The following is a 17251-nucleotide window of genomic DNA, read 5'->3' as shown; positions in this document are numbered from 1 at the left end:
TGCCTTCCTCGTTTGGATTCCTAGGGTAACCTTTATTAGAACAATGGTTTGTTTGAGCTTTGGTCAGCTTTTTCCCCATTTATCCATGTGTGTGTGTTAATGCACACACACCGTGATCAGAGGACAGCTTGTTGGAGAGTAGTTTTCTCCTTCCATGTGAGATTGAACTGAAGTCATCAGGCTTAGTGGCAATCACCTTCACCCCACGCCAATCTTACAGGCCCCACGGTTTTTTGTTGTTGTTTTGTTTTTGGGGGATGGCACTGTCTCATGTGGCCCAGGCTGTTACTGAATCCCCCATTCTCCTGGCTTCCCAATTCCGGAATGACAGATGTGTACCCCCTACACCACATTTTGAATTTCTGTTCTTTTAGGCAGGGTCTTGCTTTGAAGCCTAAGCTGGCCTCTTACTTGTGGTCCCCCTGCCTCAGCCTCTTGTCTTTGGTTTTTGCAATAGTGGGAATGGAGTCTAGGCCTTGTGCATGCTGGGGAAACAGATCTACCACCGAGCGTGGTCCTTGGCCCTCTTTTAAAGCTGCCTGGGTAGGCCTTGAACTTATGATCCTTAGCCTCTGGGGTGGCCTGGCCCAATAGTGTCCTTTAAATAATTTTAACTCTACTAAGCAAGTTTTGATTAAGGTTAACAAGTTCTGAGCATAGAAGACATCAGGAGAAATCTTCATTTTGGTGACATCAGAATATACTCAACTGTCCCACCATTATCCCAACCTCTTCATTGTACAGTTGCCTTTTTTTTTTTTTTTTTTTTGAGACAGGGTTTCTCTGTGTAGCTTTGCGCCTTTCCTGGAACTCACTTGGTAGCCCAGGCTGGCCTTTTTTTAAGTTGGCTACATTAAAAAAAAAAAAATTAGCTGGGTGGTGGTGGCACACACCTTTAATTCCAGCACTCAGGAGGCAGAGGCAGACGATCTCTGTGAGTTCGAGGCCAGCCTGGTCTACAGAGTGAGCTCCAGGACAGCCAGGGCTGCCATGCAGAGAAACCTTGCCTCAAAAAATTTAAAAAAAAAATTTCCCTTTTCATTTTATCTTTCTGTTTCAGCCTTTTCCCCTCTCCTTTGAGAGAAGAGGGTTGGCTGCTGTGGAGTAGCTCTACCATAGAGGAACAGGCCTCTTATTGTCAGCTCTTAGGATCTTTCAAGAGAATGGTCACCCTGGTTTATATAAATCTCACAACCTTCACATGTGGCCTCACATTTTGAAAAAAAAAAAAACAAAAAACAAACAAACAAACAAACAAAAAAACCAATGCTGTAAGGGTCCCAAACAGCTGACTTCTGCTAGGTTTTAACATATCTTTTGGTTTTAAGTTCACCGTATCTAACAGTGGTCTAGCCTGGACTCCCTGTCCCCTCCCTCAACCCTGTTTTAGCATGAATGCACAACTTGGGTAAAAACAAAGGCAAATGGAGGCTGTGTTGAAGGAGGAAGAGACTGGCATGCAATCTTGAGGGCAGAGTTTATTCATGGTAGGGAATAGGATTTTACTGGTGAGTTTTGAGTGACTTCCAACTTTGGTAGCAATGGAAAGAAAGCAAGAAAATGATGTCATCATACGCCTTTAATCCCAGCACCCAGAGGCAGGTAGATCTCTGTGAGTTTGAGGCCAGCCTGATCTACAGAGCTAGTCCCAGAACAGCCAGGACTACACCAAGAAACCTTGTCTCAAAAGTGTGTGGGGTGGGGGTGGGGGGGAGGCTGGGGAAATGGCTCATCAGTTAAGAGCTCTGGCTGTTCTTGCAGATGACCCAGGTTCAACTCCCAGCACCCACATGACAACTCACAACTGTAACTCCAGTTTCAGGGTATCTGACATGCTAAACAGACAGACATGCAGGCAAAAACACCAATGCACATGAAATAAACGTAAAATTTAAAACAAAAAGTCATGGGCTTAGAGGTGTAAGTTAGAGTACTTACCTGGCATTCACAAGGCCTGGGTTTGAGTCCCAGCTTAGTGCCCCACACCTGTATCTTAGCACTTTGGAAGCTGAGGCAGGACTGTGAGTTCAAGGCCTGCCTGGTCTGCAGAGGGCTGGCAAGGTCGTTGAACAGGTGGAGGTGCTTTTGCTGAGCCTGATGGCCTGAGTCATCTTGGGACTGACATGAAGGAGAGAAGGGACTCCCACGGGTAGTCCTGTGACCTCTATATGCCTGCTTACAAACACACAAGGTGGCCGGGCGGTGGTGGTGCACGCCTTTAATCCCAGCACTCGGGAGGCAGAGCCAGGCGGATCTCTGTGAATTCGAGGCCAGCCTGGGCTACCAAGTGAGTTCCAGGAAAGGCACAAAGCTACACAGAGAAACCCTGTCTCGAAAAACCAAACAAACAAACAAACACACAAGGTGACTGTGTTGTGTGTGGGGCGGGGGCTGTGGCTGGATTGACCTGGAGGGATGGCTGAACAGCTAAGAGTGCTTGCTACTCTTCCAGAGGACCTGAGTTCAGCAGTCATGTCAAGCAGCTCACAACTGCCTGTAACCACAGCTCACGAGATCCACTACCATCTTATGGCTTCTCTGGGCACCTGCTTACATGTAGTATACATGCGCACTGACACACACAAAAAATAAAAAATTTTCAAAAATAAAAGATAGATTTAGAAGTTATTGGCTCAGAGGTGATCAATAAATTCTAGGAATTAATGCAAATAATAATAGAGTAGGTGGTGCATGCCTATAATCCCAACACTCCATAATTGGAAGTAGGAAGTGTGCTGTTGAGTACAGACTATATTAAGTACCAAGTACAGACTATATTAAGTACCAAGCCAGCCCTGTCTGAAATAACCTAAAATCCCAGTTTGTGGGAGGTAAATGCAAGAGGGACAGGAAACCTCATCTGCTACTTACTGAGTTCCAAATCTACCTGAAACCTATCTCAAAAGGCTGTACTTAGAGAAGACACACAAAGAAATAGAAGACAATGAATGAGACTTGGGTAAACTACAGAACAAAAGATGCACGATACAGTTGACTAATTTTTTTCAAGTACTTTTGAATGAGTCATTTGAAAGTGGCTCGTAAACCGGCTGTGAGGAGCTGAAATGCATGACGTCCTTCCTAGCAGTCGTAGGTTAAGGTCGGGTTAGCCCAAGTCCTCTGCTGATTTGCTTTAGGATAAACCACAAAAGCTTAACCAAGCCTCTTAAAATTTGAAGCAAGTCATTAATTTGGAAGGGGATATTAATCTATTGAGTGTTGGATTCTTCCTACAGTCACGTCTCCCCATTGTGTGTGTGTGTGTGTGTGTAAAATTAGGGCAGGAGAATGATTACAATGGTTAAGAGCACTTACTGTTTTTGAGTAGGATCTGAATTCAGTTCTCAGGACCCATGTTGGGCAGCTCAGAACTGCCTGTGAGTCCAGCTCAGGAACCCTGATGCCCTCTTCTGGCCTCCAAGGGCACTAACATATATACGTATATACACATAAATAGAAGATTAAAATATTTAAAAAAATCAATTTGTTACATAAAAACTATTTTGGTTTGTAGATGAGGTCATTGGAGAGTGGTATTAACCTGCTGCTGTTGATAGGAGAGCCATGAGACAGACTAGCAGGGACTGGCTGTCACATGGAAATGACCAACCTCTTAGATGTAAATTATCTACTGGGAAGACTAGAAGGTTAAAAAGAAAGGGGTTCTACAGGACTTGGAGGAATCAACCCGGATCCGACCTGACAGTCTCTTCCGGGGACAAGTACCAGAAAGTCTTACGCAAACTGTCAAAGGGGAAAACCAGTCAGTATCCTGCCCAACTAGAGTCCATGAACCACAACAATGACCAGCATGGCAAGATAACCCTAAACATGCAATGGTGACTGTTGACTGGACTCAAGACCCGCTCCATGCGGGGTTCACGCCTGGTAATCCTAGCCAGCTGTTGTGGCTGGTGAGGTCATGGGTCTTAGAGGACCCACCACTGCCACTTCTTGAACCAGTATAATTTCCTAAATGCTTACCCTAATACCCACAGATAAGTGTAGTTGTTTTTTACTCTTTACTCTTTGGGGGCCCACCACCCAGCTCCCAAATAAATACATGGAGACTTGTTCTTACTTTTGAATGCCTGGCCTTAGCCTGGCTTGTCTCTAGCCAGCTTTTAAATTATCCTATCTACCTTTTGCGTCTAGGCTTTTACCTTTCTCTGCTTTATATGTGTTTCTTTACTTCTTACTCCTTTGCTGGCTGGGTGGCTGGCCCCTGGTGTTCTCCTCTCCTCCTTTTCTTCTCTCTCCTCTTCCTGTTTATTCTCTCTGAATGCCAGCTCTGCCTCTCTCCTGCCTAGCTGTTCAGCTCTTTATTAGACCGATCAGGTGTTTTAGACAGGCAAAGTAACACAGTTTTACAGAGTTAAACAAATGCAACATAAAAGAATGCAGCACATCTTTGCATCAGTAAATATTCCACAGCATAAAAGAATATAACACACCTTTAACTAATATGCCACAACAAATACATGCAGCTCTCACCCCTCACAAGAAAAGCTTCATTTTGAAGCAGACGAGACCATTACAGAAAGCCGCAACTGATCAAAATGCAGAGAAACAACTGACTGTAGGGTATCCAGTACCAACTGATACATCTACAACACAATCCCTACATCTACGGTTTGGAACATTGAGGAAGAAGGATCAGGAAGATTGTAAGAGCCAGAGAATGAGAACATTTGCTGTGAGATTGTGTCTTCTGTATATGACAGGAAGCTCACCCGTGAAACCTCAACAATATGGCCAAACAAGACCTGAGCAGTCCCAGTACCAGTTGACATACCAACACGGACGAGGGAAATCTCATGGAGTCCCACCTCTAGATGAAAAACTACAAGCAATTGAGAGAGGAAGAATTAAATTAGTCATTTCCAGGGTTGAGCCCCCTAACTGATTATCCAATCAGTGGTTAGCTCTAAAAAAACACATATGAACAACACTAAATTCGCTCATAAACTCAGCAGGTTTTATATATGTTTTTCTAGACAGGGTCTCTCTCTGTAGCCCTGGCTGTCCTGGAACTCCCTCTGTAGACCAGGCTGGCCTCGAACTCACAAATTCTCCAGTCTCTGTCTCCCAAGTGCTGGGGTTAAAGGCGTGTGCCACCACACCTGCATATATATTTATGTAAGGTGTTTGTGTGTGTGTATGTGTGTGTGTGTGTGTGTGGAGAGAGAGAGAGAGAGAGAGAGAGAGAGAGAGAGAGAGAGAAAAGGAGAAGGTTGGGCATAGTGCTGCACACCCTTAATCCAAGCTCTTATGAGGTAGAGGGTAGAAGTTGGTGAATTTCCATAAATTAAGGCCAGCCTAGGCTTCATAGTGAAACCATGCCTCAAAAGAAAGAAAAAAAGCCATGAATTTGGGGCCTGGGGGTGACATGGGATGGGTTGGTGGGAGAAGGGGGGAAATGTTGTAAATATAGTACACATATATGAAATTTAAAGAAATAATTTTAATCCAGAAGGTATCCAGATAGTAGGAAGCTAGAGGCAAAAGACATTTATTTGAAAAATAAGAATAAAAACCAGTGCCAGTAGTATGGTCCAGCAGTCAATGGTGCTGCCAAGCTGGAAGACCTCGGCTTGATCCTGAGTCCACACGGTAGAGGGACTCCTGGAAATGGTCTTCTCACCCCACAGGCATGTTCTCATGCACACCACACACCACATATACACACACATTAAAACTTACCGCGTGGGGAACAGGATGTCCTGAGTGAATGCAGCCTTGACACGGGCAGTCATGTCAAGTACCGCAACCCGAGACCCATGGAAAAGTGGCAACCCCCCATGAGGCTCAGAGGGATGGCAAAGCCTTCCTCTCATCCATGTGCAGAGGTTGAGTCTATGCAGAAAACGTCCACCATAGCTTTATCCCTCCTCCCTGATACTGCCTGAAGACTGATCCCCTACAGAGACTTCTGCTGAGGTTAACTGAACCTGCTTCCTTGTTCAGCTGTATGGTAATCTTGACACCTACTTCGGATGCATTCGATAACCTGCCTCCCACCTCTCTGTTCAATTGTGTATAATAAACACACTGAGCTTCCCTATCAGAGGGCCCTGTCCACCTGATTCCGCTTTTCTGTGTGCTTGTTTCTGAGAAAGTGTCATCTCTCCACTCTCTAGATTGGAGCCATTCAAGGGTTACACCTCTGTACTGCAGGCACCTGGAAGGCGGGGGTGAGAGGACTGAGAATTCATGTCCAGGCTAGAGATGGAGCTCAGTGGAGTTGCATGCCAGGGTCCCAGGTTCAATCCCCAGCACAAGAGGGGACAGGAGTTGGAGGCCATTTTAGACAACACAGCAAGTTCCAATCCAGCCTGGACTATATAGTGAAACCCCATAAAACAAAACAGGCCAGGCAAGGTGGTGCTCACCTTTAATTCCAGTACTCAAGAGATAGAGGTAGGTGGTTCTCTGAGTTGGAGGCCAGTGTGGTCTACAAAGTGAGTTCCAGGACACTCTGGGCTACACAATGAGATTCTGTCTCAACCAACCAACCAAAGTGCACAGGGGTGGTGGAGCTTGCCTATAATTCCAGCACTGAAGAGGCTGAGGAAAGAGCATGATAGGTTTGACTAGCCTGGGATACACAGCCAATTCTAGGCTAGCCTGGGTTACCTAGTAAGACCCTGTCTAAATTAATTAAGTAAATTAACAAATAAGAAGATAGTGATTTGGAATTGTCAAGTGGAGGTGCCTGGTTTTATCTGTTCTGAATTCATGAAGTACTGACCCAGTGGAACAGGAGAATTTCAAGGTTGTGCTGACTAATTTTATGTCAACTTTGTAGGTGGAAATTTCTGTCCCAGCCAGCTCCCAAATAACAACATAGAGACTTATTAATTATAAATGCTTAGCCGATAGCTTAGGCTTGTTACTAAGTAGCTTTTACAACTTAAACTAACCCATATTTATTAATTTACATGCTGCCACATGGCTCATGGCTTGTTACCTCACCTACACGTCCTGCTTCCTCTGCATCTGGTTGGTGACTCCACCCTTCTTCTAGGAGTTCTCTCTGTCTGGCTCTCCCACCTATACCTACTCCTGCCTGGCTATTGGCCATTTAGCTCTTTATTAAACCAATGAGAGCAACACATCTTCACAGTGTACAAAAGATTTTTCCACAGCACAACTTGACATGGGCTATGGTCATCTGAGAGGAAGAAACCCCAATTTGAAGAAAAAAAAAAATCCATTAAGATCCAGCTGTAAGGCATTTTCTTAGTGATTGTTGGGGAAGGGCCCAGCCCATTGTGGGTGGTGCCATCCCTGGGCAGGTGGCCCTGGGTTCTATGAGAAGGCAGGTTGAACAAACCTGTAAGCAGCACACCTCCCATGGCCTCTACATCAGCTCCTGCCTCCAGGATCCTGCCTTGTTAGATTTCCTGTCCTGACATCCTTCAGTGATGGACTATGATAAGGAAGTAGAAGCCAAATAAACCCTTTCCTCCCCAACTTTTTTAGGTCATGGTGTTTCGTCCCAGCAACAGAAACCCCGAGACAAAGGTGTCATGGAAGATTTCATAGGAGGCCAGAACGAGCAGGACTGTAAACCTCAGTGAAGATAGAAAGGAGAAGATGAGCTGAGAATTAAAACACTGAGTGGGATGTAAATATATTCGAGAACAGGGAGGGGACAGTTCATTCACCATGAAGTCAAAAGGATAGATGGGTAGAGAAGGGTTGAAAGAGTAGAATTAGTAAGCCTACAGTGGTGAGCTATAACAATAAAAATAAGTCTTTTAAAATTGTTTTTTGAGACGGGGCCTCATTACAGCCCAGATTGGCCTTCAATTCAATATGTAGCCCAGGTTGACCTCTAATTCATGATCCTCCTGCCTCAGCCTTGTCTTTGCTGGGATCACAAGGATGTGCCACCATGCCCAAGGAGAAATCTGAAGTATCTATTGGACACGCAGGTTAGAAACCCTGGAGTGGGGTCTCACACCTGAAGCTTCCAGTGGAAGGAGGATCTTCAAGTACTCCCCAGCTGGAAGGTCCCCTCCATCGGCAGCCTCCATTTTGTTCACCGTGGGGGGCCTTCTTCCCTTCACGATTGTTGACTGCCCTCTGCTGGTCAATTCTTCCTTTGGCTCTCCAGAGAGTTTAATCTGAAAGCATGCAAAAAATGGGATTCTATTAGTTACTGTGATACATCTTCGATCACAACTGTGTTTAAAGCCTTGTTGAAGAGATCAAAACAAAACTGCATCCTAACTCTCAGGACACGTACAGCCCAGTCTGAATGAAGATGAGAACAGAAACACGGGTCCATTCCTTCACATAACAAGGTGGGAGGAGCAGGAGGTGGTCAGAAAGTTTCTTTTCTTTCTTTTTTTTTAAGACAGGTCTTATGTAGCACAGGATAGCCTCAGACTTGCTATGTAGCAGAAGAGGATTTTGAACTTCCGATCCTCCTGCTTCCACCTTCCGAGTGCTGGGATTACAGGTATGTGCCCATCAGACCCAGTCCATGAAGTTCTAGGAACTGGACCCAAGGCCTCACATGCTCCAGTACTCCACCAGCTCAGCTGCGTCTCCAGTCAGTGCAGCTCGGCCGGACCTTGAACTGACAGCAATCTTCCCGGTGCGTTTTCCCAAGTGCTGGCACTGTACACATGAGATATCACACCCGACCAGAGGAGACCAAGGACACAAGGATGAGGAAGAGCTTGTCAACACAGAACAGCCTGGGCAAGGCCAGATAACCAGGGGATGGAATGGAATAAAAACCTGCGAAGAGTGGTTAAGTGTGAGGTCGTGCCACACAAGCAGTCATGGCAGGGGTTAAGGTTAGCGGCTGAGTGGCTGCCTCAGTACACCCAAACGTAGAAACTCATGATCCTCATAGGTAGACAGGGTCTCACTCTGTAGCTCTAGCTGTCCTGGAACTCGCTCTCTAGACCAGGCTGGTTTTGAACTCACAGAGATCCACCTGCCTCTGCCTCCCGAGTGCTGGGATTAAAGACACGCCCCAGCCTTCTGCATCTTCTCAAAGACTGACAAGTAGTAGGACCACCACGCAACTGGGCTGATTTAAAACATATTTAGAAGGCGGAATAAATAGAATTTTTATTTTTATTTTCTTTTATTTTTTACGAAAGAAGAGATTCCTTGCAAGGTGGGTGTGGTAGTTCAAATGTCATCTTAGCAGTCAGCGGACCGAGTCTCAAGCAGGCCACTCTGGCCTGCAGTGAGACTGTCTGAAAAAACAAAGGAACAGAAAGATTCCTTGCACACAACTCATTGGTGGTGGAAGAATTATAGGTTCTAGCTGGAGTGAGTCGGGGCATTGAGGAGAGCTAGCCTAAGGAATGCAGAGGATTCAGTGATGGCCGTGAGGCTAGGCAGAGTGTTAGGAGGGTGCCAGTGTGATACCCATATGATGGTGGGAACCAGTACAAATACTTAAAAAGGTCCGTGAATTCTCGGAGCTCCAAGGACGGAGAAGATTTTGCTATGCAAGAAACTAAATATAGAAAGAACAAGGAGTCTCCAAGAAGTAGGGAAGGTGAAAGCGTAAGAGGTTGACAAAGGCTGAGTTCCCTAGCTTGGTTAATATACGTAGAGATTTTAACCTGTTTCTGGTACTCAGCGAATACTCAATACCAAGTTATTGTCTCGGCGCGGGATCTGCAGTGGTTAAGTTTCAATAGGCCTGTAATACCTGAAGTTGATCTCAAGAAAATTCAAATGAAGGCTTACTTAGAGTATACCTGAACCCCCGACTCGGTCCCCAGCACCACGGGAACCTGGTGTGCTCGTACACACCTGTAACTCCAGCACTTGAAAGGCAGGGCTGGAGGATCAGAAGTTCAAGGTCATTCTTAGCTACAGGACAAGGTCAAGGGCAGCCTGGATACAAGAGGTCCTGCCTAAAATTTAAAAAAGAAAAATCCAAATGAGAGAATGTTTGTTTCTTGGGTCTCCAGGGTCATCAGGCCATGAATTTCAAAGATGCCCTCTTGTCCTGGAAATTTCAGGCTTGCCTATCATTGCATAACATCCACATTCCCAAACAAAACACATCTTCACTCAAATCCTTCATTATCCCATGAACCGTTACAGAATTCTCCAAGTGCCTGGTTGGTATGTGAGCGGCCAATACAGCTGTGTATATATAATTCAGTTTCTACTCTACCCCGACCTGACCCAATGAAGTGGTGCGATCTTTTTATTTCCTCATTTAAATAGGAAGGGAGGGGGAGGTTAAAAAAAAAAAGGCTGCCGTCACGAACAGGATTCGAACCTGTGCGGGGAAACCCCATTGGATTTCGAGTCCAACGCCTTAACCACTCGGCCACCGTGACTCCCAAAACTGCTCTTCGCCGCGGGCTTACAGAAAGGGTCCGCGCGGCGGCCGCGCACGGCTCGGGCGACCCCTCGGCGCCCTCCCGCCCGGCCCGGGAGAGTCGGGGGCCCAGGGCTCGCCCAACCCGTTCCTTACTCGGAGACGACGGGCAAGACGGGGTGGCGGGCGCCGCAGGGTGCGGGTGCACCGGGGACCCCCGGGGGGCTGAAAGAGAAAGGGGAACCCGCGAAAGGGCTCGGGGTGCCGCGGGGACGAGCACGATGGGGGACCCGGGGCGCCGGGGCGGGGCTCCCGGAGACCGGCGTCCCCGCGCGGTGCAAGAGGGAGCCCCCTCCGCCGCCAGACAGATCGACCCGGCGGGCGAGCAGCCGCCGCTGCCCGGGAGCCCGCCCTCCCGCCGGGTGCGCCCGCCCGCCCTCCCGCCGGGTGCGCTCGCCCGCCCGCCGCCGCCGCCGCGTCGGGCCGCCGGCAGGGGGCGCTCCGCAGGCCGGGGCCGGCCCAGGCGGCGGGAGGCGGCGGCCGTGGCGGCGGGAGGCGGCGGGAGGGCGGGCGGAGGAGGGGAGGCGGGAGCTGAGCTGAGCTGAGCGGGGCGGGCGGGCGGGCGGGCGGGCGGCGGCGGGGCCCGAGCCCGAGAAGATGGCGGTGCGGAAGAAGGACGGCGGCCCCAACGTGAAGTACTACGAGGCCGCGGACACCGTGACCCAGTTCGACAACGTGCGGCTCTGGCTCGGCAAGAACTACAAGAAGGTACGGCGCCCGGCCCGGGCCCGAGCGGCCGGGACAAAGGGCTCGCCCGCCCGCCCGCTCGCCCGCCCGCGGACTCCCCCGGGGCCGGCCCACCCTCGGGCCGCCGCGCCCGCCCCTCCCTCCCTCCCCCGGCCCCGCGCCCCTCCCCCACCCCGCCCCCACCCTGCCCTCTGCCCCGCGCTCCCCCGCGGCGGCTCGGGGCGGCGGCCGGCCGGGCGGCCCCGGGGCCCGATCGCCCTCGCCCTCAACCGGTCCCCCAGGGCGGGCCAGCCGCGGGGTGTGTGCCAGCCGCGGGGTGTGCGAGCCGCGGGGTGTGTGCCAGCCGCGGTGTGCGAGCCGCGGTGTACAAGCCGGGGTGTGTGAGCCGCGGTGTACAAGCCGCGGTGTGCGAGCCGGGGTGTGTGTGCGAGCCGGGGTGTACAAGCCGGGGTGTGCGAGCCGCGGTGTGCGCGAGCCGGAGTGTGTGTGCGAGCCGCGGTGTGCCAGCCGGGGCCAGGCCTCCCCGGTCGGTCGGTGCTTTGTGTCGGTGCAGAGGCGGATGGCGAAGGCAGGAGGGTAGACAGGCATCGAGCGGGCCCGATGGCGGGGTCTCCACCTGGGGGGAGTCACCTGTCTCCCAGGCCCCCCCTGCACACCGCCTTCTTCCCGGGGGACCGGGGCGCGCACAGAGTTGCAGCGCAGCAGCCCCGCAGACCTCCCCGGCCTCACAATGCAGCCGCTCTGCCACCCGGCCGGCCTGGCGTCGCTTTGGGTTCCAGCAGGTCCCCAGGCCGGGGCAGGCTTCCGATCGCCGTCCCCACCCCCACCCCGCCTCTGGAAGTCGTGGGGTGGCGAACAAAAGGGTTCGCGAAGCCCTGCCTGCCCTTTATTATTATTATTTTAAACAGATCTCATTCTTGTGTTTTCACCGACGCTCGGCTTTCCCCTTTCCGGGCACGGCCTGTTCCCCACTGGCTAAGGGTCCTCCCCGCGCCCCCCAGCTCTCCTTCACAGTCCCACCTCTTCCCACCCCAGCCTGGCAGGCTGTCAGACTGTCGTGGGCAGCCCCAGGACCCCCGCTGACCCTGGCTCTGAGACCGGCTGGGTTCTCCGTGGATGCCAGCCTCTTGACACACTGGGCCTGGGGCTCGTGTGCACCCCCGGCGGGAGGCTCTGGTTCCCGGTGGTCTGCTTTTGACCTTTGGAAGGGAGCCCAGACCTAGGGTCTCAGTCTGGAGCCCCGAGGGGATCGACAGCTGTGACCTGATTCAGCTTTCAAGTTCTTTGTCATGGACTTCTCCCTTCACGGATCTGTTTACACCTCCCGGCCAGAGGTGCCGGCTCTCTTTAGGGCAGAGGGAATAAGGGTCAAAAGGTAAAAGAGAAAATTAGCTTCCCGGCTCAGTGAGCAGAACAGAAAGGTAGGATTCCAGGTAGTTTGGGACGGCAGTGTTGGAGGGCATTGTTTCCTCGGAAGGGATAGGTAGATGTTGTCTTCCTGCTTGTTATCAGGACAGGTGCGCGGTCTGCGCTCCTTGCTGGAGAGGAGACCCCACAAGGACAGCCACGTCTGGTTTCGGTGGGAGCAAAACGTACAGGCTGAGTTTAGAAGCCAGCTTGCCCTGCCTCGCCGCTTGGCTCTCTTAGGGCACCGTGATGGGTGGAAGCCTGGTTTTTTATCGTGTTCCCCCAAGAAATAACATTGTTGTGTCACGCAGAGCCTCAAAGGGGTACTTGTTGTCTTGCCTTGAACTCCCTAAACCTACAGGATTTTACTGTTGGTTGGGGACGAGGTGGCCAGCTCTCAGGGTGTCCCCCAGTGCCAGCGTCAGGGTGTAGCTAAAGAGGAGTGCAGAGCTGCCCATCCCCGGCAACCCGGACGGTGGCACAGGAGCTGCCGGAGCCCTCCCTGTACAGACAGACGTGTGGAGGAGGCAGGCACACTTTTGTCTGTACCAGGGGCTTCCAAGAACTCACGGGAAAGCAGTGGGAGGAGGTGGAGAACCTGTCTGGAGTCTGTGTCTCTCCCTTTCCCTCCTTCCTCAGTACATACAAGCAGAACCACCGACCAACAAGTCCCTGTCTAGCCTGGTTGTACAGCTGCTCCAGTTTCAGGAAGAGGTTTTTGGCAAACATGTCAGCAATGCACCCCTTACTAAACTGCCGGTGAGTGCCACCGGGGGAGGGGGACCCGCCCTCCAAAATGGAAAGGGAATGTTTTGTTGTTTCGCTCTAATTTTTTTTCCCCTATGTGCACATGATCTCGGAATTAGGGAGGTTGAGGTAGGAGAATCAAAAGTTGGGGGCTAGCCTGATCTACATAGCAGTTCAGATAGTGTGTGCTGTATTATGAGACCCTGTCTCAAAAGAAAAACAAAAATAAAACCCACCTTTTTTTCCTTCAAATTTCACGTTTGTAGATTTATTTCCCACAGTGATAGTCTCCATTAGTAGTCAGGGAGTACGGCTTGAATTAGCCCCCAGTTGACTCTCCTGTCATTGTGGAAGAACTCTGTGCAGCAAGTAATCTGACAATGGGGGCTTTAGTCCTCCGGTGTCTCTCTCGTGGTTTGATTTAGAAGGGTCTGAAGTTTGGGAGCAGGAGGGATGGGTCAGTCATTAGGAGCACTTGCAGAGGACCTGGTTTGATTCCCAGCACCCACATGGTGGTTTACAGCCATCCATAACTCCAACTCCAGGGATTCTTCCGACCTTCATGGACACTCGTATGATGCACAGCAAGGCAAAACACTCATACACAAAATAAATAAATCTAGAAAGGTAAAATACAAGAGTGGGGTTTGAGGGCAGGTGTGGTGGCCCACATCTGATATACCCTCACTTAGGAGCCTGAGTCACAGCCCGGTATAGTGGTGCACATCTTTAATCCCAGCACTCGGGAGGCAGAGGCAGGAAGATCTCTGCGAGTTCGAGGCCAGCCTGGTCTACAAAGAGAAAACCCTGTCTCGAAAAACAAAAGGAAGAAGAAGCCGGAGTCAGGAAGATTACAGATTGAAGCCAGCCGAGGAAACTTGGCAACACCCTGTCTTAAAATTTTAGAAAAGGGTTTCTGGAGATATAGCTCTGGTAGAGAGAGTACTTGCCTAGCCTGTGAGACGCCCTGGATTGTATCTTCGGTGCCACAAAGGAGGGGGGGCTCAGCAGACAAAGTGCTCATTCCTAGTCTCTTGAACAACCTACACACTGGAAGGAGAGAACAACACCCTGTGACCTCCACGAGCACGCACACGTGTGCACACACACACACACACACACCCCACAATTATTACATGTAATTCCTTACAAGGGGCAATGAGATTTGGATTTGCATAAAGTTGTATTTAGTCCTGGTTCTGCTACATGGTGACTGTGGGGTAACCCTTATGAGTCTTAATCATTTCATCTCCACGTGAACTAAATAGACCTACTTTGTAGTGTTTCGTCAGTAGTACATGAGGTAATCCAGTGGAGTGCTGGGTCCAAAGTGACATCTTCTTTATGAATATTGGTTTCTTTTCTAACTTTTCCAGGTCAAATGATGCAGTGACACGTGGGTCCCAACTCTGAGGGACGAGCATAGTGGTGTACGCCTTTAATCCCAGTACCCAGGAGATAGAGGCAGGGGAATTGCTACAAGTTCCAGCCCAGCTTGGTCTACATGTGGGTTCTAGGCCAGCCAGGGCTACATAGTGAGACATTTTCTTAAAAACAGACAAGCATAACAAAGCAGTGGAGAGGGAGGTCATTTCAGAGTGGGATTTCTGTGGCAGGATGTGTATGTGACAAAAAAAAATTTTTTTTACAATGTAACTTTCACACACTTTTTCCCTGTCTCAATTTTGTAGATCAAATGTTTCCTAGATTTCAAAGCAGGAGGATCCCTGTGCCACATTCTTGCAGCTGCCTACAAATTCAAGAGTGACCAGGGATGGTGAGATGCCTTCTCTCTGCTTTTTATGTTTAGTTAAAATTCCCATTACTTCCTGGGGTCCTTCTGAAGTGAAGGAGCACATTAGAAATCCTGTGTCTTTTTATTTTGATAGATCAGGAAAATAGGTGTGTTAGCCAGAAGAGACTCCACAACGAGTGAGTGGGTGTGGAGTCTGTGGGGAGGGGGCTCTAGGCGGCGTCTCAGAATTTGTCCTTTTGGATTAAACACAGTGACACGTAGGAGACCAGGAACCCTTCGTCCCCGTGATTGGGACAAAATCGGTGACAAGATTATCGCCTAACTTCCCCTATTAAGAAGTTATGTACCAAGCCGGGCGGTGGTGGCACACACCTTCAGTCCCAGCACTCGGGAGGCAGAAGCAGGTGGATCTCTGAGTTCCAGGCCAGCCTGAGCTACAGAGCGAGTTCCAGGACAGCTGAGGCTGTTACACAGAGAAACTCTATCTTGAAAAACCAAAAAGGAAAAAAAAAAGAAGTTATGTACCCTTGGGGTTAAAGACATGGCTCAGTGGTTAAGAACACTGGCTGCTCTTCCGGAGGACCTGGTCCCGTTCCCACACAGCTGCTCACAACCTTCTGTAACCCCAGTTCCAGGGGATCCCGTGACCTCTTGTGGCCTCCTCAGGCACATGGTGCACACAAGCAGGCAAAACACCCATACACATAAAATAAAAATATAAATTAAAAAAGAAAAAGAAAAAAGTCCTGTACCCTCCCCTTTTCCCCAGACATAAACTATAATTTACTAGATTATTGTCCCTTTACAAGGCGGCGTTACGATTTCCAGAATCCGTCACGCATGGACCGCAATGTGGAAATGTTCATGACCATTGAGAAGTCCTTGGTACAGGTAATACTCAAGCACATCTCCCGCCCATTTCCCTGTCCGAAGTAAGAGTACAGAATGGTCTTCCCTCATCTCATCTACTTCTTCTAACAGAATAATTGCCTGTCTCGACCTAACATTTTCCTGTGCCCAGAGATTGAGCCCAAACTGCTAGGGAAATTAAAGGACATTGTGAAGAGACATCAGGTGAGTGTGAGGGAGGGCAGGTGAGTCAGGCTTCTGTCCTCCTGACTGGTTTACGCATTGTTACCACTGCTGCACTGTCCTCCATGATTGATGGTGTCTTCAGGCAGCAGCTTGTACTGCATTTTCTTCTACCCCCCCCCCCCCCAGGGGAAAACTAGAGTCAAGTCTTTGAGTAGCACTGGTCCTGTTTGTCTCCTCCATTTCCCAGGCCTGATAGGGCGATCACTGCTCCTTGGCATTGCATTAGCCTGGATGAAGGAGAGCATCTTCCACTGAACTAGACATACCTGATTTCAGATAAATGCAACCTTGGAATCAGGTGCAGTGGTATGCCCTGGCAATTGAGAAGTAGAAGCAGAAAGATCAAAAGTTCAAAGTCATGCTTGGCTACATAGTGTGTTCAGACCTGCCTGGACTGTAGAGTGATACTGTTAAATCTCCGCTCTTGGAAACTATTTAATAAGAAGCAGATATTATTGGTAGACACATACAGTCCATTTAAATTCCCTATGGGTAGGTCTCTAAGCATGAAGACCTGGGTCTGGATCCTCAGAACGCGTGAAGCCTGGATGTTGTGGTTCGTACCTATAACTCCAGTGCTGGGGGTAGAACCAAGTAGATCCTGGGGGCCTGTTAACCAGCTAATCTAGCTGGAATGTCAAGCTCCTGGTTAACTGTCTCAAAAATATAAAGGACACTTGTAGCTGACCTCTACCTTCTGCACACACAAACACCTCCAATATGTAGGGTATCTATGCAGAGGGCTGTCTGTGGTGACATTTAATTCTTTGGCTTTTCTCCAGTGCTGACACATCATTACCACTGTGTTTCCTTGCCACTTAGGTGGTGTTGCTAGAAAATACAAACTAATTTTAATGCCACCACAAGAAAGATGTCATTAGAAAGGGAGATCCATGGTTATATTTTAATTCTTTTATTTATACCCGAGAGTAATTCAAGAGGAAGTAGATTTACCTGCTTTTCCTTGTGCTGTCCAGGGAACCATCACCGAGGATAAGAGCAATGCCTCCCATGTTGTGTATCCTGTCCCAGGGAACCTGGAAGAAGGTGAGACCAGGTTTTCTTGTCCTCGGCCGTGATGGAGGGTAACTTAGATCACTGTACACCACCTGAGGTTCCCCGAGCATTGCAGTCCTGAATCCTCATCCCATGAGTTCCTGTTACTGAGTCTCCGGTTGGAGCAGGAG

The 17251-nt window shown here is 49.6% G+C and overlaps 2 protein-coding genes, 1 long non-coding RNA gene and 1 other non-coding gene across 11 annotated transcripts in view; 2 read left to right on the top strand and 2 right to left on the bottom strand.

Moving 5' to 3' along the window:
* The window catches only part of Rnf41 (ring finger protein 41), a 45796-nt gene extending 38027 nt beyond the window's left edge, over nucleotides 1–7769 (top strand). The window contains exon 8 of the mRNA XM_059245271.1: nucleotides 7486–7769. The gene's annotated coding sequence lies outside the window, so the exon portion shown is untranslated. The remainder of the gene's footprint in view (nucleotides 1–7485) is intronic.
* On the bottom strand, nucleotides 5380–10456 carry LOC131894916 (uncharacterized). The gene is made up of 3 exons (XR_009375052.1): nucleotides 10271–10456; nucleotides 9793–9896; nucleotides 5380–8132 (listed from the first exon to the last, which is right to left on the bottom strand). It is a non-coding gene; the product is annotated as an uncharacterized LOC131894916 (long non-coding RNA).
* Trnas-cga (transfer RNA serine (anticodon CGA)) lies at nucleotides 10250–10331 on the bottom strand. The gene has a single exon. It is a non-coding gene; the product is annotated as a tRNA-Ser (tRNA).
* Nucleotides 10457–10942: 486 nt separating the features above from the next.
* Smarcc2 (SWI/SNF related, matrix associated, actin dependent regulator of chromatin subfamily c member 2) overlaps nucleotides 10943–17251 on the top strand; it is a 30083-nt gene continuing 23774 nt past the window's right edge. For 7 of the 8 annotated variants that reach the window (XM_059245135.1, XM_059245139.1, XM_059245134.1 and 4 more), the window contains exons 1-6: nucleotides 10946–11080; nucleotides 13106–13225; nucleotides 14905–14990; nucleotides 15779–15860; nucleotides 15951–16043; nucleotides 17042–17111. In XM_059245135.1, coding sequence (XP_059101118.1) covers nucleotides 10970–11080; nucleotides 13106–13225; nucleotides 14905–14990; nucleotides 15779–15860; nucleotides 15951–16043; nucleotides 17042–17111 — 562 coding nt within the window. In that variant the 5' untranslated portion in view covers nucleotides 10946–10969. Of the gene's footprint in view, nucleotides 11081–13105; nucleotides 13226–14904; nucleotides 14991–15778; nucleotides 15861–15950; nucleotides 16044–17041; nucleotides 17112–17251 lie in introns of all 8 variants that reach the window. The other variant, XM_059245140.1, reaches the window with a different exon arrangement.

The sequence above is a fragment of the Peromyscus eremicus genome, chromosome 18, assembly GCF_949786415.1.
Source record: "Peromyscus eremicus chromosome 18, PerEre_H2_v1, whole genome shotgun sequence".
NCBI lineage: Eukaryota > Metazoa > Chordata > Mammalia > Rodentia > Cricetidae > Peromyscus > Peromyscus eremicus.
This window is presented reverse-complemented; position numbering and strand designations above follow the sequence as displayed.